Source organism: Melospiza melodia, chromosome 2 (assembly GCF_035770615.1).
Source record: "Melospiza melodia melodia isolate bMelMel2 chromosome 2, bMelMel2.pri, whole genome shotgun sequence".
NCBI lineage: Eukaryota > Metazoa > Chordata > Aves > Passeriformes > Passerellidae > Melospiza > Melospiza melodia.
In genome coordinates, this window is record NC_086195.1 from 25,249,752 (window position 1) to 25,272,706 (window position 22,955).

A 22,955-nucleotide genomic window follows, 5' to 3' on the forward strand; every position below is an offset into this window, starting at 1 on the left:
TTCTGCACAACTGAACAGAATTTAATTGCTGATCTGAATTTAATTGCAGACGGGTTTGATGAAGAATGCAGTCACAGGGACAGACACCTCCTAAGAGGTCATTGCTGCAAAGGCTTTGTTAGTATTTGTTAAACAAATTAATACACACATGCAGAGAAATCACTCATCTATTGCTGGAATGCTGCTGTGTATGGCCTGGTACACAAGGCCTGCAACCCTTAAACAATATACAAAACAAACAAGGGACGTTTAAATTGAGAAAAGATTTGAATGCAAATTAGTTAATTCACATCAAAGATTTTAGATTTGAACACTCATATACTAAACTGTAGCACACAAATTATTCTCACCAACAATAATTCAGTAAAAACTAAGGAGTGTCCTTGATGGGAAAAGGCAAGCTTCTTAGAAGCATGTGCCGGTATCTAAAAATTCAAATGTAGAGGAGATGGACCTTTTACAAATAAACTTCAGAAACTCATTGCTGAGTATGAGGTACTGAGTATGTAATATGTGCCAGGGATGCAGGAGAAACAGGAAAAAAAAAAAGGGTCACTCAGACAGATTCTTTATTTAAACCAGTACCTGTTTTTTTGCCAGGTACTTTTCATGACTTTTGGCTCTTTGCTTTCATCATCATTAGGAAGATCTGAATAACTTGTAACATTATGACTTCAGTATCAAATTGAAACTTTACTCTTAACTATGTTCATTTGAAAGTTTACTCTTGATTATGTTAATGTGCAGAAAATAACACCATTATTTCTAATACTTCAGCATACAGATTTTAAGGGACCAAAGAAAGGGGGAACTGAGCAGGCATAGTGCTATGCCCAATCTAGGGATCACATTCATGCATAGAATTTAATTCCCTAGAAACAAGAATTCTTTCCAAAGTTCAAAAATGTCCATGTGTCTCATCAGCTACAGCTCACTGCAATATCATCTATTTCCTTTAAACGGAAATAGTCTTTAAAAGTTATCCTTAGATATTTGGCTTATCTGAAGCTCTGGATGACAAGAACAGCTCTGGCAGAGAGACTATCTGATCTACTCATGTGAAAAGGTCAGTGCCCACAAAGAAAATAAAAAAAAAAATAAAAAGTACTCACAACATACACTGACAGTTTAAGACAGAAGTTCACAGTAGGGTAAAATTGTAAAGAGAATTTAGGAAGGTAGCCACCAGAGTAATTACATCTCAGAGGTGGCAAAGAAGCATATTACCCTGAGCCGTGGTGATAAAATCCAGCAGCCCAATTAAGAGGCATGGGATAGCATGGCTTGTCCTGCTTACCCATCTTGTAATCCTTATATTGTTTCTGTTTTACATGCTACTTCAACTACTACAATCCTCTACCAGCAACTTACCCAACAGAAAATGGACAAATTCACTGAATTGTGCATGTAAGGTAACTGGTCACAAAAGACTTGGTCTGAGTGGGTGTTCCCGTTTTTTCCATAATAAATTTTATTTATCTATTGCTCAGGCTACCATTTCCCTGTCAGCAATAAGGAACATCATACCAGACACTAACATGTACAGCCCATTCACTGTCTGAAATCACACTGTTAGATTTCCACAATATTTTTTTTGCAGAATCTCCAGCTGCCATTGGACACACTTTGTGTTTGTCCCAACAGTCTAGCAATGAAACAACCACCATTACATTTACATGACTCTTCCATCAGCAGCCACATCGTTACACCATTTAAAAGGACACCACTCAAAAACACTCTAAGACCCTACAGTACCCAGTCTGTAAAAAATTTATGACTGATTTCCACTCCCATATTCCAAAAAATGAAATACAAAGAGCCAATGGCAGCAACCTCCTTACATAGCTACACGAGATACACAGACAGGGCAGTACAGAGACAATCATAATCCAGGATTCGTCTCAAAAGAGTGAAAATAGTATCATCTGCTACTGCAAAACTCTGTTCTGACTGTAGAAATAAAGCAGCACTATAGAAATTTGTCTTGTAGACTGCAAGTGTAGAAAAATAAATACAACCCACCCCATTCCAAGCTGCTGCTTGTGAATACCACAGTAATAAAATGACCACCAATAATCATATCATTAATTAGACTTTCATACATTGAAGTGCAATACTGCTGGTTTAGAAAATACTGGCTTTTTCTCCGGATCCCTGTATTTTGTTGCACTTTGATATTTTTTAATGGTTTATTATGTATTTATCATATTCTTCATCTTGTAGCTTTTTAAGGCTCAAAAAGTCCAGATGTTGCAGCCAGAAAAAAAAAAAAGGGCAAAAAAGCTGTACATTGTTAAGCCTACAGCAATAGGACAGAAGCACTTCCTTAAAGCTCATGACAGGAATGTTGATCTATCAGTCTCTGATACTTAGAAAGGCTTTTTCCAGCTAGCAAAAGTAAGTAAAGCTATAGGAGCTACAGACAGATAATTATATTCCCACCTGTTTCCTTCTAAGGTAGACACAGATAGAACAGACAATCTGGATAATCAGCACATGCAAACCTTTTCTTATTTTCAAGCTCTTACATCACAATTCAATCTGCCTTTCCTTCCAATGTAGTGGCATGGTACTGCTGGCAGTACAGCAAAACCAAGGGAAGAATAGACTGGATTAGAACCATCCTTTCCAGAGAAAGTATTGATATTGAAGTCTTTTCTTACTTCAACATATACAGAATAAAAAAAAATTCTAGCAATACACACTGAGATTGAAAAATCAGCACATTCTCTGTATGTTTATATTTCTTTCCTTCTGGGGTCAGTTGATTTCCTAGTGACCCAGAGTAGCTAGTCTCTGAGTGTTAAACAGTGACTATACTTTTTCCTAGAATTATTTTGTTGACAGTGGACTGTGGCTATCTGGATGGCTACTAAAAACTTTGCACATAATTCAGTAACACTGAATTCAGACATCATCAAACCTGCTTCATCACTCCACTCTTCAGCTGGACAAAGGACAGAAAATGTAACAAAAGGCTCATGGGTTGAGATAAGGACAGTGAGAGATCACTCACCACATTCTGTCAAGACAGGCTCAACTTGGGGATATTCCTTGAATTTGTTACCAATCAAATCTGAGCAGGACATGGAGAAATGAAATCAAATCATGAAACACCTTCCCCTCACTCCTCCCTTCTTCTCAGGCTTAACTTCACTCCTGATTTTCTCTAACTCCTCACCTACAGTGGTGCAGGGGAATGGGGGAGTGAGACTGTGGTCAGTTCATCACTGCAGTCTCTGCCACTACTTCTCCCTCAGGGCGAGGACTCCTCACACTCTCTCTGCTCCGGTGTGAGGCCTCTCCCATGGGAAACAGTTCTTTCCTAACTTCTCCAATATCAGTCTTTTCCATGGGCTGCAGTTCTTCACAGGCTGCTCCAGCGTGGGTTCCTCCCATGGGGAGCAAGTCCTTCAGGAACAGATTCCCATGGGGTCACAGGTCCTGCCAGCAAACCTGCTCCTCTCTCGGTGTGAGCTCCTCTCTCTGTGGAGCCACAGCTCCTGCCAAATGCCTGCTCCAGTGTGGGCTTCCCATGGGGTCCCAGCCTCCTATGGGCATCCCCCTGCCCTGGCATGGGGTCCTGCATGGGCTGCAGGTGGATCTCTGCAGTTCCATTGACCACCATGATCTGCACCACAGGCTGCAGGGGAGCCCCTGCTCTGGCACCTGCAGCACCTCCTCCTCCTCCTCCTCCACTCACTTTGGTGTCTGCAAAGCTGTTTCTCTCTTATCTTCACTCTTCTCTTTCAACTGCAATTGCTGCTGGGCAACTTTTTCCTTCTCAAATACTTTACCCCAGAGGTGAAACCACTTTTGCTGATGGGATTGGCCTTGACCAGCAGAGCCGGTTGTCTTTGGTTCTGTTGGTATAGGAGAAGTTTCTGGCAGCTTCTCAGAGAAGCCACCCTTGTAGCCCCCTGCTACCAAAGTTTTTCCACACAAACCCAATACACAGCACAAGAACTCTCATGACCTCAGGTGCCTTCTCAGGACATCATTAGACACCACCCAACACTCCTGGAGCAGCAGCTGCTGCTGACAGAATGAAAATGACAAGTTGCTTGAACCAGACCTTGTGTGACTGGCTGCTAATTAGTCACCTCTATCATTTTCAGAGATCTTTTTCAAAAATTTTAACTTAAAAGCACTAATGGTAATCACAGCCTCTCTGCTCAAGAAAACCTTGTGGATTGTGAAAGCTGTTAAATCCAGTAAGGAAACAGATGGACTAGGTGGATTTTTGGTTCAGCCTAGGATTATTAAGACCTAAATATACTTTTGCAACCTAACTTACAGATTTCTTTCTTCTTTATTATCACTCACACCTTTGCTTAGTTGGTATTGCCCTAATGTACCCCTACCACAGATAACTGAGAATGACTGCAGTTAAAGCTCATGGTATGTATGGATCACTTGGAACAAACAAAGAATGGTTGAGTCCTCCGGGGCGGAAATAAGAAACTGGCAAAGCCTGTCAAATCATCAGCATCATCAGTGTCAACATCCCTTGCAAGCTGGGCACAATTTGTATTAGAATGAGGCTGTAAAACCCCGTATAATTCCACCTTGTTCTCCAAATACATTACTTATGCTTATTTTTATGCGCTCACTAAGCAACTCGTGGTTGTCAGTGTTCTTCACTTGTCTAAGTAAATAAACTCTCACCACTGAGAGTTTCTCTATAGGCAATTAAATCTCATCAAACGTGACTCTCTGAACACCCTTCCTTTTACTCTGACAGCAGCTTTGTCATTTTGCCAGTTTTGTACAGACACATTAAGATAACTACAAATTGTTTGTATGCTATGACACAAAGAGCAGAAAGTGCTGCATGACAGTGATGGCCCGTTCCAATGCAGTCACACAGAAGGGTTCGAAACACATCATGTTACTGTAATATTTCATCAAGTGAAAGAAGATATTTGCGGGAATATGGCAAGCTCTGCAGAGAAAGCTGTGCCACACCAACTTCCATATCTTAAAAGAAAGGTTGCTTGTCCATTATAGTACAGCCTGACACACAGAGATTGCACACTCTGTACAACCAGCCATAGCCAAAAGTCACATGGCTGAAGTGCCAGTGTCTAAGACAACTTTTCAGATTAGCCCCTCAAAGACTTCTGCTGGCACTTTAAGAACACTAAATAAACCAAACAAACTCTGTCATTTTGGCTACTCTGTATGTAGCACTTATTTTTCTTAGCATTTAAACTGTTCTGAGAAAGGATTATTTTAGTAAACAATGCAGTTTCAGGGAGCAAGAGTTTTTATGATATTTGAGTGTAGACAGATAGTGGTGGGGTTTTAGCCCAGAACAGCTCTCATAAGCAAGATTATCACAGAAAAGTAAGTTTCGCCAGTAATAATGTATTTCTTATGGCCTGGTATGTATTATGTTTAAAAGTTTGAGATATTGTTTAATAAGCGAATGTTCTTTATCAATTACCCATGAGATGTACTTACCTCTGAGCCTGAAATACTTGAGATGGTTGGCAATAGCCTGCTCAACAGATTCATCAGGGCAGATCTTAACTCCGCTGGGAAAGAGAATGGATCGCTTCCTCCGTAGCTGCACGTGCCTGTGGAACTGCTCAGCATCCATGATGCCATGAGGCTTTTCCAAGCCAGGAGGCAGAGAGGGGTTTGCCAACTGCCAGTCACTGAGCTGAGGGGCTGGTGAAACATCTTTAGCCTGTCCTCCTCCTGCAGCTGTGAAATTAAAACCACACAAATTTCTCAGATGAGATAATGATGCAACCATCCCTATCTTCATGCCACTTCTGTGTCTCTGAAGGAGATTGCTGTGCTTTTTTCTGTTAACAGAACCTGTCCCTGACTGTGATGTTATAAACAACCTTAAGCTCTTTACAATATCCCATCAAATGGTAAAATAGCATAAGTCTCTAGCCCTTTGAATTCTAATGCCTTGTGTTTAACTTTCCATCTGACATTAGGCTTAAGGCAATGGAACTATATTTGTGAACAAACATGTATTTGGAAGCTCTCAGGGCTTTTCAGAATTAAAAGAAACAATTGAGAAATAATCCTACTCCCTACTTTCTTTCCATAACAGATTTTTACACCTTGCAAAAAGAAAGCTGCTTGAATTGACACTTGAACTTCATCAGTAGAGACAGGTCTCCACTCTACTACAGAAGGGGGCGAAAAAGAGGAATAAAAGGCCTCATCAACTTCATGTTGGAATTTTTTTGGTGGTGGTTTTTTTTTGGTTTTTGGGGGGATTTTTTTGTGTGCATGTGTGTTTTGTTTTTAATTCCCTTTTATATTAGATGTTCCACATCATTCCAGAGGAAACATGAGGAAACAGCTGAGGTAAGAACATGTATATTGAGATTTAGTCTGACAGTCTAATTTTCCATCCTTTAAAGTCAATTGATATGAAATTATTTAACTCAAGTTCTTTAATTTTTTTCCTGGAAAACATGCCTGAAAAACAATCACAACCAATCATTTATTAGAGAAAGAATAGTAATAACTCTATGGCATTTGTCATACAATAGATTATGGGTTTATTCTGCAGCTTCATAGTCAGTAGACCTTTGACTTTTATGACTGAAAGATGAAAGGCATGGTTATTTTGATGGTGTATTAATAATCCCCTCTGTTGCAGAAGATCACCAGATGGTAGAGCAGAGGCAGAAAGAACATCAAAAAAGGTCTCTAAGGCAAACCGCCAATCTTTACTCAAACTGACATGTGTTCAGTGCCCATATGTAGAAAATTAAACCTTACTTTTTAAGATTTAACACAAAATTAATAAAGGAAAAGTGAAAAAATTACCAGCATTTAACATCTCAAAGTTGAAAAAAGTTGCCTCCTATAGCTAATTCTACACTCAAGGCAAGACAAATGTGCAGTTATACCACCTGGAAATCAGTCTAAGTATTCCATATTTACACTGCTATCACAGCACAGATTTGACCAAACATTTCTCTGTATTAGCCCACTTTGTTACAATTAAATCAGACAAGTATTTCTAATTCTATCCACTGCCATAACTAATTTTGTAAACAAGAACATAAGAAAGATGTCTGCATTACCTGCAACTGTTTGAAAATCTGTGTTAATCATTCCCGGAAGGCAAAGAAAGATTTTCCACACGAAGCCAAACATACTTATTTGTGTAATTAAAAAAAAAAATAAAAGCAAAATAATCCCAATTCCTTTTAGCAAAAGAGCTGTTGTCTTTACCGTAGCCTTGACCCAACCAAGAGCATTGCACTTCTTGAAAACGTCTTGATGTCACATATCGTTATCTTTGGAGAAAGCATTAGGTAAAAAAAGTCAACCAATACATCCTGGCTCTGCTCTTTTCAAAGACACTTTTCTGCTTTAGTGAAGAAACAAGAAAAGGTGATTGAAGTAGACTCCTTGGAGCTAGCAGATGGACTGACACAATTTTTAATTTTAATCTGGCCAGCTAAGCTCTTTACCAGGGCTTGTCATACCATTAACAGACAGTCCAAACAAGGACAGCACCTTTCACATTTAATTAACCACGCTTTTTCATTGGCCTTTCCATTTCTGCTCTTTTTAAAAATCCTGCTGGCCACAAAACATCATGGGGAGCACACTAATCTCCAGTAGGAAGTCTCATGTGTTTTGTCTTCTGCTTGTACAAATATAGACACATATATAAATACATGACTGGTTAAGAACCATTGTATATGTAAACACTGAGGCTACCTCTCTATGGGACTGTTTCCTCTGGTTACAGGGCTGCTGTCGAGTCTGTGCTAAAGGAGAAAGTCTTGTGCTGTTCCACCACTATCCCCTGCACCCCAAACGCAGGGCTTCCTCCAAACATAAAGCCAGGGAAAGTCATGACTCTTTCATTTCTGTTCAGGTATTACCTGACATGAGCAGCAGCAAGAAGTGATTACAGATAGCTGATCAGCAAAGGAAACTACAGAAAGGACAGAGCACAGGAAAGCAGCAGCACTCTCAGTTCCCATCCAGGGTCAGCTCACTGTAGAAACGCGTATGGAAGCTGCCCTGCAATGGCAGACTGCATTCAGACCCCCAGGAAATCTCCTTCAGGGCTGTCTTCTGCATGGTGTTACTCAGGAGTTCCTGGTTACTGTGTTCAGATCACTCTGAACAAACTCCAGGTTTGGCTATAGTGACTATTTTTGGTAGTGGTTTTGTATAAGTATTTCAAAGCTGGATTCCCAGGTGTCTGCCTGCAAAGCTTTTACACAGAGCTCCTTAGGCAGTACAATGCTCACTTCTCTCTTCTAGCTGCTCTACTGAACTGCCAGCAATTCACATATCAGGAATTATCAGCAGTATTACACATATAACACTCACAGGAGTCAAATAAAATTACCTTTGTTTTTATGCTCTGTCTCTGACACCTAACAGACTCTAGCTGATATTTTTCAAAACAACATACTTTGGTTCTCCCCTCTCCACCCCAAAATTATTAAATTACACTTAAAGTTTAACCACTGAGCTGCTTGAACACCCCCAGTTTTCTTAGAATCAGACATTTTGGATCCATCAAACCATCACTGAGGACCTAGTCTGGCTCTACCAAGCTCATCATGATGCTGGCAGCACTATGCTGGAGCTATACATGGAACAGCACAGAGACAACACTGCACTGGTGCCCAGACACTGTTCCACAGTCCTATTCAGCATGTCTGGGTAGAGACAGCAACTTCTGAGGCCAGCTTGGGTATCTTTACTGTGACCCTGGATCCACCACAGAGCAGCTTTATTTCTTAATCCTCTACAGAAACTCATGCTTTCAATGTCATGAATGCTTTGGCTCGCATTACCCTGCACAAATGCAATTGGATCAAGGTTAGAAATGTTACACACACTTACAAAGGTAAAAGCTATCTTACCTCCAGAACACTTGACAACTAATCCCTTTACAGAATACACATACCTCAGTAAAAATATGAATCCCAGTTAAAAGTTTTCTTGGAGAGTTTTTTAGATTTACAGTATTGTTGTTTCTTTCATCACCAAAGTACTCAAAGATACTCAGAATGTGAAGAGTATAAAAATAATTTCTGTCAAAATTTGTTTTCTATGGTATGGTTATGTCAGTGTCTGTGAAATAAAATATTTTAAAAGTGTAAATTCAGTTTTATTAATATTAGTTTGCTATTGATTTTATATTCAAGTGATTTCAGCCCTGAAATGTAGACTTGCAACAGCTGAAAATCTCATATATTTATTATAGTAAAAGGTATATATAAAAGCATAATCTTTTAAAGTTTCTTAAAATAAGCAAAACAACTCTTGTATTAGATTTCCAAAATAATTGTGGAAAATTAACTCCTTCCTTGGTTTGACAAAAGCCTTTACAGTAACACTTTGTACCAGAAAATATAAAATTCTTCGTTTTCAGCATCCAAGTTGCATCTCTTCAAAAGTATTCAAGCAAAGCACTCTTGCTCAATGAGAAAAAAAGGAACGTGTAATTCTACTGACACAACACACCAAGTCATCCCAGTACCTCCAAAAATAAAGACAGTTTTCTGACAGTTTGCATTTCTGAGAAGAAACATGTATTTTCATATAGCAAATGGGATTAGCTGAATTACAGTTCTCTACAGAGCAATGCTCACTGAAATACTGCTACAGCACACATACCATTCTAAATAAAGTCCCTGTTTTTCAAATGCAATTTATTAAAAAAGCTGAATCTACCTGTAACTAAAAAATAATGTCAAATAAAGGATTACTTTAATGAAAATGCCTCTAATAAAGAGCCACACCATGGCCTATACCCACTATCTCCAAACTCATGAGGTTTACTATCCAGAATCTAAATTGTCTCCCTGAGTGTACAAAAAAGATGGCTTTATGGCGTTTGACAGGACTCCCCAACAAAATTCCCAGTCAGTTTAGCAGAGACAATTAGGTTAGACAAAACCTGTTCACTTGTGCAGTTTCTGTGGTTGCTGTGGCCAAGCATTCACCATCATCACTTTTTGCTTGTGGTCTGGCAAACTCCTCACAGGAATAAACAAATTCTGAGGCTGGTTAAACTTCCAGCTGATGAAATTCAGCCCACCATAGCCTGTTGTACTGCCACCTCTTCCATCACACAGAACCATAAAGAATTAGGAAGTGAGATCAACCAAATTAATCTCATACTTATCAATGGTGTCCATGTAATGTAAACCTATTCCCAGCATTCCTCCTTTTCTCAACTGCTGACCAGAAATCTCTTACCTTGTTCAACAGTCACAGATGATCCCAGTGTCTGTGCTTCTCTTTGAACTTCAATTTCCAACTTGAGTTTGGTTGGGCAGAATTATTACTGTTAGTCTTGGTTTTATTCAACACATTTTAAATTCTGAGATTTTTCAAGTCTCATGCTGCAACTCCTGCTTTTCCATCTGGAAAACAGTTGTCTTCTTTTTGCTTGTTTCAGTTTCTTTTTTTGTGGGGTGGGGATGGGTGCCAGAAGCAGCATTCTGCTTCTCTGTCCTAACCAAGAGGAAAGTGTTGCTACTGCGGCTCTCAAGTTTTTATTATTTTCTAAGGTGTAGTACTTCCAGAGCACTGAAAGCCCAGGTCAGGATCAAGTTCCAGGAGGTGAGTACCACAAAAGCCCAGATGAACTGCAATTATTCCATGCCTGCAGTTCAATTGCTAAAACCCAACAGTCCCCTCATAGTTAAAAAATGAACAAAAACCCCAAAATACCTACTTGCAGATTGGCTTCTCCAGGTCTTAATGAAAACTAAGTGTCTATTTTTATATTTTTCCTGGCAGATTTACTTCCTACAAGTTACTTCACTTCTACCTTATTTCTTGAGTTGTGCAGTACCTTAAACAGATCTCCATGACTGAGATGTCTTCATGGAAGCAATTTTCTGGTCCCACAGACAGAATGCAGCAGTTTCTTTTAAAGAAAATGAGTGCATTTCGCTACAACTGATTGCCTTAAAACAAAAATCACACAGCTTTGGGTAAAGAGCCTTACAGAGACTGGTTTGCTTTGAAATACCTTGTCACTCCACAATTTCAGTTAAAATAATATATATTTTTTATATAAAAAAATATATAGGGCTTTATATAGGAAATAGAAATACAAGAGATGTGCAAAAAGGTCTGAGTCAGTCTGGTTAAAAAGTTAACTTTGGGGAGTTCCAGCAAGTAAAAAGGAAGCATGAAGGTACCTGGAATGCAGCTTCTTCCACTAGAGACACTTCCTAGCATTTACCACATAGCTGGTAAATGCAAATGGCTGGAAATGGGGTGGGTGGTAGCTGATGGCCCCATAAATCACTGGGTGAGACCTTTGGGTTTAAAACACACATGTCAGAACCCAGGACATTCCTCTGATTGCTCTGGAGGACTCAAGACCCTGGCAGAGGGCTCAGAGACCTTGGTATGGAGTCAAAGACATCTGTGCCTTTGATTTTAACCTATGGAAACAATTACCAGCTTTGTGCAAAGAGTTACAAGGTTTGAACTGAATGATAGTGGATATATCAGAGGGTGAAAATGTAGAATTTTGGGGATTTAAAACGGGGGTTCAAGAGGCAAAATGGAGGAATCTGGGCATGTCCTGTCCTTCTTCTTCTTCTTGTCCTCCACCTTCTGCTGTGATGGTGGCACTTCTGGATTGGTTTAGAGACAGACTGTCTAACACAGGTGATAGGTATTGGAAAATTATTGTAAATAAAGTACATGTAGGTTTTAGTATAAAAAGAGAACACTGCCCTGAGGGCGGTCAGAGTGCCTCAACCTGACCTTCTGGACAAACCTCTGCAGGTCCAAAAGAGAATGTATTAGATAAGAGAAAATAAACAACCTTGAAAACCAGAGCTGAGGAATCCCAACGACTTCTTCAAGCGCAGGGCTGGGAAAAACAACTCTGTAATACCTCGGGAGCCATTTCAGCAACAAGGAACCCAAGACACACATACTGCATATGTACCTTAAAAGCAGTCAGGTGGCGTGTGATACTCTGAACTTGTGAGTTAATTGTAGCAGCTGGGAAAAGAATGGTGACAACCACAGTCAGCAACTTCTGGAGATAATTTTAATATCAAATGCATTGGCATTCTCATAGCACATATGTAAGAAATCTAAAAAGGCAATCCTTTTGTGTTATAAAATGAATTTAGAAAATTGCATATATTATTTTGCTTTTACATATCTATAAACCAGTCAATCTAAAAAAGAACCAATTGCTTGGTGATGAAATCTAACTTTACCATAAGGAAAACCCCAATTTGTTTTTCATAAGGGAGCACTGAAAACATTATTCAATTAAGAAAGGTGTAGAGAAAGGGAACACACTTCTGCATTGTATCTTTTGTTTTACAATAAATACATGGATTATTCTCATAAGTAATGCTGGTGTTGTGATTTAGGTGCTGAAAGACACAACTCTGGGATGGGAGGGAAAGATGTTGGGAGGCAGGGAAAGAAGGGGTAGTGCCAAACTACAGAATTAAACTAGAAACAAAGACAAAAAACATACAGTCATTGCACAAGGCTGCTCACAGCTATACAGAAGGTAACTGTGCTCAACAAATTGTTTTAAAATTCTCTCCCCCACAGAAAGAATGCTTCCTGGTTTGAGAAACAATAAGGGGGAGTGGAGGGGTGTTGGATGACTGTACAGAACCTGAAATAATAACTGGATTTTCCAGAAGCCAGGTTTCAGAGTTGTCTTGAGGGAAGGGGCCCTGAGAATTCTGCAATGACAAAAATGCTTGCATTGGGTTGCCCTCAATATTTATTTTAACTTTCTGTTATGTTTCCAGCTTTAAGAGCTCTGGTTTTGTAGACTATTTTGTGACACAAGTGGTTTTGTTGGTTATCTGATACACAGCCCTTCTGAAGGGTAAGATGTCACTTCAGTAAAGTTACAGTGGGGAACAGGAGAAAGCATCCTTTTAGAACAGTCACCTTCTAACACGCAGTGAGTACAGAAAAAGTGCACACAGCAAAATGTGATCACTGTTCAAGGAAAAGCTACATAAATACAAATTAAGACAATGATGAACTTGTCTTAGTTTATCAAATCAAGTCTGAGTTCAAACACTCAATATTCAGTCATCATTACTCAATTCTCCTAAGCAAGATAAAAATCCTGTTTGTCTTATATCTAAATCCCATATCTTAATGACCTTATTTTTCAGTAAAATGCCTCAGACTTTTGAGGTTGTTAGGCCACAGCCTGCTTGCCTTGCTAATGCAGGTGATGCCTTATGATTTGTAGGAATTATTCCCCAAAATCAGATGAACAGCATTAAAAATCTACTACCTACACATACTGTATTGGTATGTACTTTGAGAGCAAGTTTGCTTCTAAAATCTGAAAAGAAAAAAAAAAAACTTAAAAGAAAATACACTCCCAACTTTGAAGTATTTCAACAGTCACTCGCAAACAAATGTCTTCCCCTTGTGGAAACACACTTATGAAAATGCTAGGAAGGGGGGAAATAATTTTTTTTTAAAAATCATCAAAACTCATGAGCCTCAAATCTTGGCAGAATTTTCTGACACATGCAGATTACTTCAGTATATAATCAGAAACAAAACAAAAAATACATCTCTAAAGAGAGTCAACATTAAATCCTTAAAGCAAAAAAATACATAGTATTCATTCTATCTGTATCAGCTGCAAATCAAGAGACATAATACAAGATCCAGATCCTGTCTTCAGGCCTGACTCCTACATGACCATCCCCGTTTATATCAAATTATAAAGAACAGGCTCCAAAAGACACAAGTATTTTTACATCCTTGAGGCATACCTGTAAGCAGCTTTCATATTCCAAGAACCAACTAGCAATTCATATGCACTAGCTTTAACTTACATATTTACATTCTTATCTACAACCTTCTCCTTTCCCCCTTCCAGCATCTTAAGACCACAAAACACCAGTGAAAAAAAAACCTTTAAATAAATACATGCTGAGCAAAAAGTACTCCTTGTGGCTTTTTTTTTCCTTCTCTGCAAGACAGGAAAAGACCAAACTAAGCAGAGTTCCAGTTACTTTATACAGCAGTATCCTTTGCCAGGACTGCCTTATTAGATTTATTAGCTGCTGCTGCCACTCTGCTGTTGAAAGTGCAGTTGCAAGATCAGGTCCCGAATTTCTTCTCTCTTGTTTCTGATCAGCTGACGAGGGAACCAATTCTCCAGATGCAGTGGTTGTTCAAAATTAACTATGGGATTCTGGTAAGAGAAAAGGGAATATTTATAGAATGGATTTCCTAACACCAGCTTCAGAAAGGATTTCAAACCCTTCCACTCTGCTGAGATTGAGGAGGCACAAACAAATTTCGATACAAGACTGCCAGCCCTTAAAATCAAATTGCAGTTCATTCATCATAATCACACATATATGTGCCCTTGCTAAAAGGTAAACACCAAACAGGTTTTCATCACTTCTCTTAAAGATACATCAGTATGAACTCATATTAAAGGCAGATTTCACATATTTTGACAAATATATAGCAACTATAGCAAACTATAGCAAAGAATCAATCTCATGTGGTCCAGAATCCTGAGATTTTGCTGTCTCAAGCACGTGGTTTTTCTGTTGTAAGCAGGTCTTCTGACAGGACAACAAAAAGCAAGAATACTGATAACAGTTTTAGCAGGACATGAGAAGGGGAGAATTTGGAACAAAAGAGGATGGCAAAATGAAATAGATGAAAGGTGCTAGCAGATTTTGTAGTTAAGACTACAATATCACATCTGATTTGCCAAAATCAATTTCTTTTCTTCTTTCCCTCTTCAGTCTTTTGCCATGCTTATATTTTACCTTCTCCTTCCTTTCAATAAAGTAATATATTATAAATTGAAACAGTAAACTTAAGAACACATCATGATTTGCAGTCTATGAGTCTTTAGGTCAACTTACAAAAACCTTGTCTCAAACCTTGCTTCTTCAAGAAGAACAAGACCCCCTTGTTACAGAATGGGCAGTTCAAAAGCCTTGGTAAGTAAGTAATTCCATTTTCCCCCTACACAAGAGCTCAACCCATCTATTAGAGAACCACAGAATGGTTGGGCATTGAAGGAACTTCTGGAGTTTTGTATCCAACCAGACATTCCTGGCTTCCAGCAGAGCACCTCTCCTCATTGGGTCCCCTGTCACTCAGGTCAGGGACTCTCCAGGAAGCTGTCAGGTTAAAGTCACCACAAAGGTCCAGGGTCTGTGAATATGAGGCTGCTTTTACCTATCCAAAGAGGCCTCATGCACTTGTACTTGATCAGGTGGCTGACAGCAGATGGCCACTGCTATGTCACCCATGGTGCTCTGCTCTCAGAACCTCTCAGATGGCTCCTCATCCAGCCCTAGGCATAGATCCATGCATTCTAGCTGCCCACATGAAGTACAACTCTGCCTCCTTGTGCTCTGTGCCTGTGCTTTCCAAAGAGCCCATATCCATCCATAGCACTCCTGCTGTGGATGTACATCCCACATGATGCATCCAACATCATCCCCATGACCTGGACAAGACCACAGCCTGAAACTGCACACAGAGCTCCAATCTCCCCACCCTCCCCCAGTGGGTGTACCTGTGTACAGGTGCTGTGGAATGGCAATCTGATCTGTTCTCCTACAGCAGAAAAGCCAGTCCACTGCCCAAGGCCTCACACAAGGCTCTGCATGCACAAGAATCTCAGAGAATGCAACCACATGCATCAAACAAGCAGAGCCATGAAAAGGACAGGGTAAAGGGCAGTGCGCTGATCAGGGTGAGGAAGACTTGGGGACACCCTAAAAGATAGTGCCTGGATCCCAGGATCTGCAGATATTTAAATGTATTTGTTGGAAAAGAAAAAGAGACTCCCTTAGCTCTACACATTCCTTTTAAACAATTTCCCCTCTCTCTACAGAAATTGCTGCCTGCAGATCCACTCAAAGACCAATGCACAAGCTGACAAAGTTTTAGATACTGCAAGAAGAGATGCAAAGATACTTCTGTAACATCTGTAGGGCAGCAGTGCATACACCAATAAGCTTCAAACACACACAAGTAGTCAATATGTGACATATTGACATCATACTGACATATGTGTCAATATAAAAGCAGCACTAAACGACAAGGTCAGGAACATTTGAGGATAGACACATATGAGACACCAGACAGAAAGACCCTGCTATTACTTAAGAATGGGCTTCATCTCCTTTTTCTCAAATGGTTTTTACACTTTTGACACTTGACAGCTTTTTTGTGTCTGGCTATTTTGATCAGAAAATGGGTTTTTGTGGTTTAAGATAATTTGGGGGAAAGGGGAAGGTAGTTTGCATTTGTACCTGAAAGAAGCTTTCCACATACTGCAGCAAATAGACCCCACAATCACTGCTGTTATCTTGTTTAGGCACTCTGGGACATAGGTCAATCATTGTTGATTTACTGAATTCCCGATGGGTTTTTCGTTTCACTTCCCATTCCACTTCAAGGTACCTACAGAGGAAAGTAAACAGTGGAAATACTTGAGAAATAACTCCCAAGTTCAATACCTTTTGGGACACTACTCAACATTGTTCCAAATATCCAATATTCTATTGCATTCAGAGGCATTTCTACATAATAGACAATATACAAAACATAATGAGCAATATACAAAACAAATATACATGATAGAATTTAAAATCAGCTATTTGTGCAGAGTTTCTATAAGCAATTAGGATACCTGGACATTTTTATACCTTAACTAAAGGAATAATTTTCTAATTAAAACCCCCTTAAACCTCACTTTACAAAAAACTTCAGTAATAATTGCACCAATATAATCCTTGCAAGCTAACAGCGCACAAGGTATTTAAAGACTTGATTAAAACCTTAGGAAAGCTTTTCTACAGTGATTAGGATTTGTTATCAGGCTTTTCTATTGTTCTCATGCTTCCATAGCAACTCACTGACTCCACATTCAGGGTTGGCTGCTGATTTTAGAGATGGGATGGAAAACTTAAGGGTCTGGTTTTCAAAGGCAATAGTTACCTATACTTTTCTCCTGGCTTTAGCTAGACTTCTGAAGTCTAGGGGCTTCTGAAAAGCAAAAATAAGGTCTGACTTAAAAGAATAAATATATGCATTAAGTCAGACCTTGTGTTCGATTTCTAAAAGCTCCAAGTCCTTGCAGTCATGAGAATAAAAATACATACAGAACACTTAAACAGCTTTTGGAGAAAATGGCAACTGTGAAAAGGCACCAAATATTCAACAATTCAAAGATGAAGACATTTCAGTGAAGCACACTTCCTAGAAACTGCAAGAACCTATAACTGTAGACTTTCCAATTCATTTGTTTGAGCCTGAAAACTGCCCAAAACACAACAAAAATCAATTCAGAGAAAAGAAAATGTCATAGAATCCCTGCATCAATTTCCTTAAACTTCTGCTTCCAGTGTGTAACTGGAAATTGAAGGAATAAGAGGTTGCTTCCCAATCTCCCCTTATCTCACTCCATAGGTCTCCACTTATTTTCTGACTTTTTGTGACATCTCTCTAAACTCCAAGAAACCACACTCTGGAATTTCAGCCTCAGGAGTAGCCCAACGTGCACTAAAATAATACATTCCACAGAGATTTTATCAATAAATAAATAAATAGAAGTTGCTATTTAATTCTTCCTCCCAAGACACATGGCAGGGATGTCTCTCTATTTAGGGAAAAGATGGTTTCACAAAAATTTCAAAATCTCATCTAAACTTTATACAGCATTTTGAAAAAATTACTTTTACAAGAAGGTGGTGCTATTTAGTTTACAGATTTTTGCACCTTTCATTGAAAGGAATAACACAGAGAACAGAAAGAACAATTGCATTTATCTTCAGGTATTTAACAATTTTTTTAAGTTGATGATAGACATTAAAGTCATCAGGAGTGTGTAAAAGTACTGAAAGTTTTTATTACATTCTTCCAATACTTACCATACTTATCATGTACAAAATTGAATATATTTTTAAACTTTTCAAAACAAATACTATCTCACTATAACTCTACTGACACATCAAGCTTTTAGAGAGCTTCAGTCTAGTTTCTGCATTTTTGTACATAGAAATATATTTAACACTAATTCTGTAAGCATCATCAAAAAATTAACATCAGTCCCCTAGAACATTGTTGTTCAGATTTCAAAGTATTCATTTTAAGTGTTTTTCTACCCTTAAAAACACCTTCAGTTGCTAGACTAGATGGGATAAATCCTCCCCCCACAAAAAACAACACCAGCAAAAACCTCTCTTTTTTTCTCCACTCTCCACTTTACAGTTTTTGCATCATATTAGGGTTGCAAAACATAGAAAAGCTTTTCAGGAAGCCTCTGTACTATACTTAGTGTTTCCTTAGTCATGACTCTTCATGGATTTTCATTTAGCATTAGAATTATACACCTTTCTAGACAAAAGTACTTTGTAGATAGAAATATGACCAGCAGCATCTATTACTAGAAGATAGAAAGTGTAGTTACTTACTCTCTCAAAACCTGAACAGTTTTCTGCAAAGAACACGCTTTCAGGGAATCCAAGATGAGTATACAAGGCCTGTACACAACAAAAACAAAAACAAGTCATTGCAGTCTTTCATCACCAACACCACTGAAAGAAGTATTTTGTTTGCATATAGTCTACCCAAAAATATCAATATTTTAACCAATGTGGTAAAAATTGAGAAGTACCTACAGCTGTGGTTTTATAACAATACCTGAATTACAACAGAATTCCATAATTTAATGTTATAATATCAGAAAGAAAATAGAAACATACCTTTTACAAATCTGCTTTTTGGAATTACTTAGGGAGATCTGAGACAAAAGAAAAAATAAAAATAAATCTTAAAAAACCAACATCAGTTATAAACTATAAGATCTTCATAAATTTAAAGTTAGAGAAGGTGTCATTTCAGAAAAGGAGAAACTGATAAATCAACTTTAAAAACAGGTGAAATCAAAGCAGATCAAATAGGTAAGCACAATGCTAATTCAAAATGCCTTGCACATGCTGCAGGCTATGCAAACATAAATAACTACTGCAAAAAAGATGATACAAAATCCCTTGGTCACGTCTCACAGCCTTCAGAAATTCAGTTATATGTTTTCTCTGTCAATACAAAAAGGCACTTACTTTAGAAATAGCTGAATGTAGAACTGAAGCAGAAGCAGCAATTTCATTGCACCCTAGTACAAAAGAACAAATAAAAAAAAATTAAGAAAGTAATGCCTAAGCAAAGAATTTTTGTTTTCAAGTTCATGATTATTAGTATTCAAATACATTCAAATATGAAAGTAACTAACCAATTTATAAACCAATTTTTAACATTCCCTTCTGAAACCTGAAATAGCAGTTACCAAAGGTCTTCCCTCCTGATAAAATTGTTACTGAAACCAAAATTTCCAATCATCCCTTATTTTCTATGTCTCTTCCAGTATTTTCCAGAGTTGCAGAAAACTTGCAGTCCTTACTACACATGGGTACATAAAAACATACTACATTGATCTGGAAATTTTAGAAATCATCTTTCACACAATTTCCCACCTCCAGGGACTAAGCCACCTAGTACGGTTCATGGCTTGACATAACTTTCTCCTAGATTACATACCTTTAGAGAATAAACTTCTGTTACCATCCCCCTCTTCCTCCTCCCTGCAGAGCACTGAGCCAGCTCTGGTGCTCTCACTCTCTAGCTCCAGGGGAGGTCGGTGGGATAATGAATTCTGCTGGGGACACTCCTCATACACAGCTTCTTCCAACCAAGGAAAACAGATAACTGCCATGTACCAATGAGACCTGCCCAGCAGTGAGGAAAGCAAGGAAAAGATGTCAGAATTCTGAATATTTGGTTCTGAAAAGGTTATGAAAAGCTTTAATAATATTGAGAGCTCATGGACAACTGTTCTGTGACACATCTGTGACACAACCATCATTGCCATGTTCATTTAATGGCATCTCATGAAAAGATCATCATACTAATCCTCTCCCTCATTTTTTACTTTGCACTGTGGCATAACAGCAAAAATAAGTATCAATTCCTTTAAAAACCCCAAGAAGCTCACCACAGCAATTTATCAATTTGAGCACCCATTCCACACTTCAATTAAAATCCAAAATAAAAAAACACTAATAATCAGTGATGGTGATCCCAGTTTTGAATATAGCTGAAGATGTGGCACCCTTCCACAGCTGTTTTCCATTATGCACCTTTCAATGATGATTAAATTTTAGAGGAGTTTCCATGTACAAGTCAGTTATTTAACCAGGCCAAGGCACAGATTATGGAAGTTCTACTTGTATCTATTGACACTATGAGTTGCTGTGATTTCTTTATAGAAATATTACTGAAGTTCACAGGAATCATCGTAATGACACACAAATTATTTTGAAAAATACCTTACAGTAATTTTCAGTAAAACAAATACTAAAGGTACAAAATTGACAGCTGAATAAACATTTTATCTTTTGAACAGTTTTCAAAAATTACTCCTTCCACTTGTATTATTTCTTCAAAATATAATCTATCATGGGTAATGATCAGCCATAAAATTTTACCACCACAACTGAAGTCTTTAAATAGCAGAAAATGTGTTGAAAACATAGACTTACTCCTCATTCACAGGCACAAAGATATAATCTTTATTGAAGATATTTATATGGCGAGTCCATGTTCTTACTCTTCTGTGTCTTCTCTGTGCTGCTCTGAAAAAACAAATGACAATTCTAGTTTGGTTTTGTTCCTTTCACTTAAAGCAAAGCATAGGGATTAGCACTCCTACACCTCCCCAGTCCCTCAATGGGTTTTCATTTACTCTAGAAATTTTCTAGACAGGTTAAAAATTAATCAGCACACCATTGAGCCCAAGTGACTAATGAGTCATTTCTGAACCATTTTAAGCTCTTCTTGAAAAAAACACCCACAATCATTCATAAATTCAAATGGATTTATTGCAATTATTGTTTAATGCGCTAAATGCAAAAACCACATCTAAACTCCAGTCAGTGTAAATACAGATCTATAATTTAAAATGTCCATGAATTAAGCTCCACAATACCACTTTTGAAAGCCTATCTGAACAACCTCTTTTTGAAGGGAAAAAGCTAAATGCCTTGCTCAGGGTCATGCAGCACACCTGCAGCAAACATAGAGGTGAAACACCTGCCCTCCAATCCTGAGGTTTAAATGCTGCCACACTTCATTTCCAGCTCTACAGACAAAGCATGAGGACAAATATGAGGAGAAAAAGAAAAACAGAGAAGATATTTAAGTGTGGATTTTCAGCCTAGTTTGCACAAGTTGAAATAGAAACCAACATTTCACAGAACTTTGCTCCAATATGAAAGTAAAATTCACTCTACTCAGCACACATCCCTATTATCATTGTGATTCCATCCTCATTTTTGATTAAGAAACACAACTTCAGAGTAGTAGGAACTGGAGAAAATGAGTAAGGAGTGGAAAACCAGGCTGGTGTAGGACTCTGCATGGGCCAGCATTAAGTGAAGACTTGCTGCAAACTTCCTCTGCTACATGACTCTAGAAGCACTGGGAACTTCAAAGGGAAGGCCTATTTATAACCTGGGAAAGCACCTATAAAAGTAACTTTCTCAATCCAGTGCCTGAGCTGTGTGACCAAAGTGAGGCAAAGGGTCTTTAAGTAGCTACATCAGTTGGGATTAATTTAATTTACAACAGTAAAGAGCCAGGATTTTGACCAGCCATTTATCAAAAAAAAAAAAAAAAAACCACTGAAACAAACTAACATCCCAAACCATCTGCAGTCACCAGGTGAGCATTTAAGCCCAAACACAAAACTAGCATTTCCAAAGGTATCTCCTAATCCAGAAAAGCCACAGTCCTTGAAATATGATAAACTAAGAGTGCCATTCCTGTTACTCCAGTAGATTATGGACAGTCCAGTCTTGTAAAAGGAATCAGATCAAGGCATAACAGCATTCTTATCATGGATAATTTTGTCCTCACCTCAGAAAATTCAAAGTCAGAAGACAGTAAAATCATGGAAGATGTTCTCTCAAACACAGTTACATGAATTTTCAAGATATCTTTGAGAATATTACAGAAGTCTCACTTTTCTTTCCATCAACACAGCTTTCACCCAGCAGTGACAGTCCCCTAAACAAGATGGCACACACACCTCTCTGTGCAGCTGGCCTTGTTTGCCAGAAGAATGAAAAATCTGGGGACTTCATGGATACCAGAAGAAAAAAAATAATCACTTCAGAGAGAAACAAAAAAGCCTTCAATAAACTGAATGATGATGCTTATTGATCTCTCTAACAAACTGGATGGTTTAATGAGGTGGGTGTCATTCTCTACTCCCAGGTAACAAGCAACAGGACAAGAGCCAACAGGCTCAAGTTGTGCCAGGGAAGGTTTAGAATGGCTGTTAGGAAAAATTCTTCACGAAAACATTTTCTAAGGACTGGAAGAGGCTGGCCATGGAAGTCACCAGGCCAGGGGGTATTAGAAGATGTGTAGATGAGGCATTTGGGATCATGGTTTAGTGGTGGACTTGGTAGTGCTGGGTAATAATTGTTGGACTCTATGATCTCAGAGGTCTTTTCTAATCTCATAGATTCTGTGGCCCTGTGAAAACAGAATGAATGTTGGTGGCTTTGCTCTCAAACATCAGTGTTGAGAAGAAACTGGAAGTTAGTTAAGAATTCTTCTACCCTTTAGAGAGCTAGCATGAAACACAATGTGATACAGGGTTCCTGACCTGCTAATGATATCTTTTTGGGAAACTCTCCAATCCAGTGAGCTCATGTGTTAAAAAACAAATGTGTAAGCTTGGTGTGCAGTAAAATTTTCTTACTAAAACTTTGGTCAATAATTTTCTACCAATATGTAAGATGAAATACGTGGTAAATATAAAAAAATATTAGTAACATAATTTCTTTAAATTATGCATGTCTTGCAAAACTGTGCATTTATGATAAAAATATCAAGTAAATAATTGCCTGAAGTAA

General features: G+C 38.4%; 2 protein-coding genes across 11 annotated transcripts in view; both read right to left on the reverse strand.

Annotated features, from left to right (window-relative positions):
• IMPG2 (interphotoreceptor matrix proteoglycan 2) overlaps positions 1–7,095 on the reverse strand; it is a 53,885-nt gene extending 46,790 nt beyond the window's left edge. Inside the window, exons 1-2 of the mRNA XM_063179617.1 lie at positions 7,065–7,095; positions 5,467–5,712 (exon numbers count right to left, since the gene is read on the reverse strand). Coding sequence (XP_063035687.1) covers positions 5,467–5,712; positions 7,065–7,095 — 277 coding nt within the window. The remainder of the gene's footprint in view (positions 1–5,466; positions 5,713–7,064) is intronic.
• A 4,931-nt stretch (positions 7,096–12,026) lies between these two features.
• The window catches only part of SENP7 (SUMO specific peptidase 7), a 42,997-nt gene continuing 32,068 nt past the window's right edge, over positions 12,027–22,955 (reverse strand). For all 10 annotated transcript variants that reach the window (XM_063148154.1, XM_063148151.1, XM_063148149.1 and 7 more), the window contains 7 exons: positions 20,574–20,666; positions 19,573–19,760; positions 19,098–19,150; positions 18,741–18,778; positions 18,450–18,518; positions 16,287–16,437; positions 12,027–14,191 (listed from right to left, as the gene is read on the reverse strand). In XM_063148154.1, the coding sequence (XP_063004224.1) occupies positions 14,054–14,191; positions 16,287–16,437; positions 18,450–18,518; positions 18,741–18,778; positions 19,098–19,150; positions 19,573–19,760; positions 20,574–20,666 (730 nt within the window). In that variant the 3' untranslated portion in view covers positions 12,027–14,053. The remainder of the gene's footprint in view (positions 14,192–16,286; positions 16,438–18,449; positions 18,519–18,740; positions 18,779–19,097; positions 19,151–19,572; positions 19,761–20,573; positions 20,667–22,955) is intronic.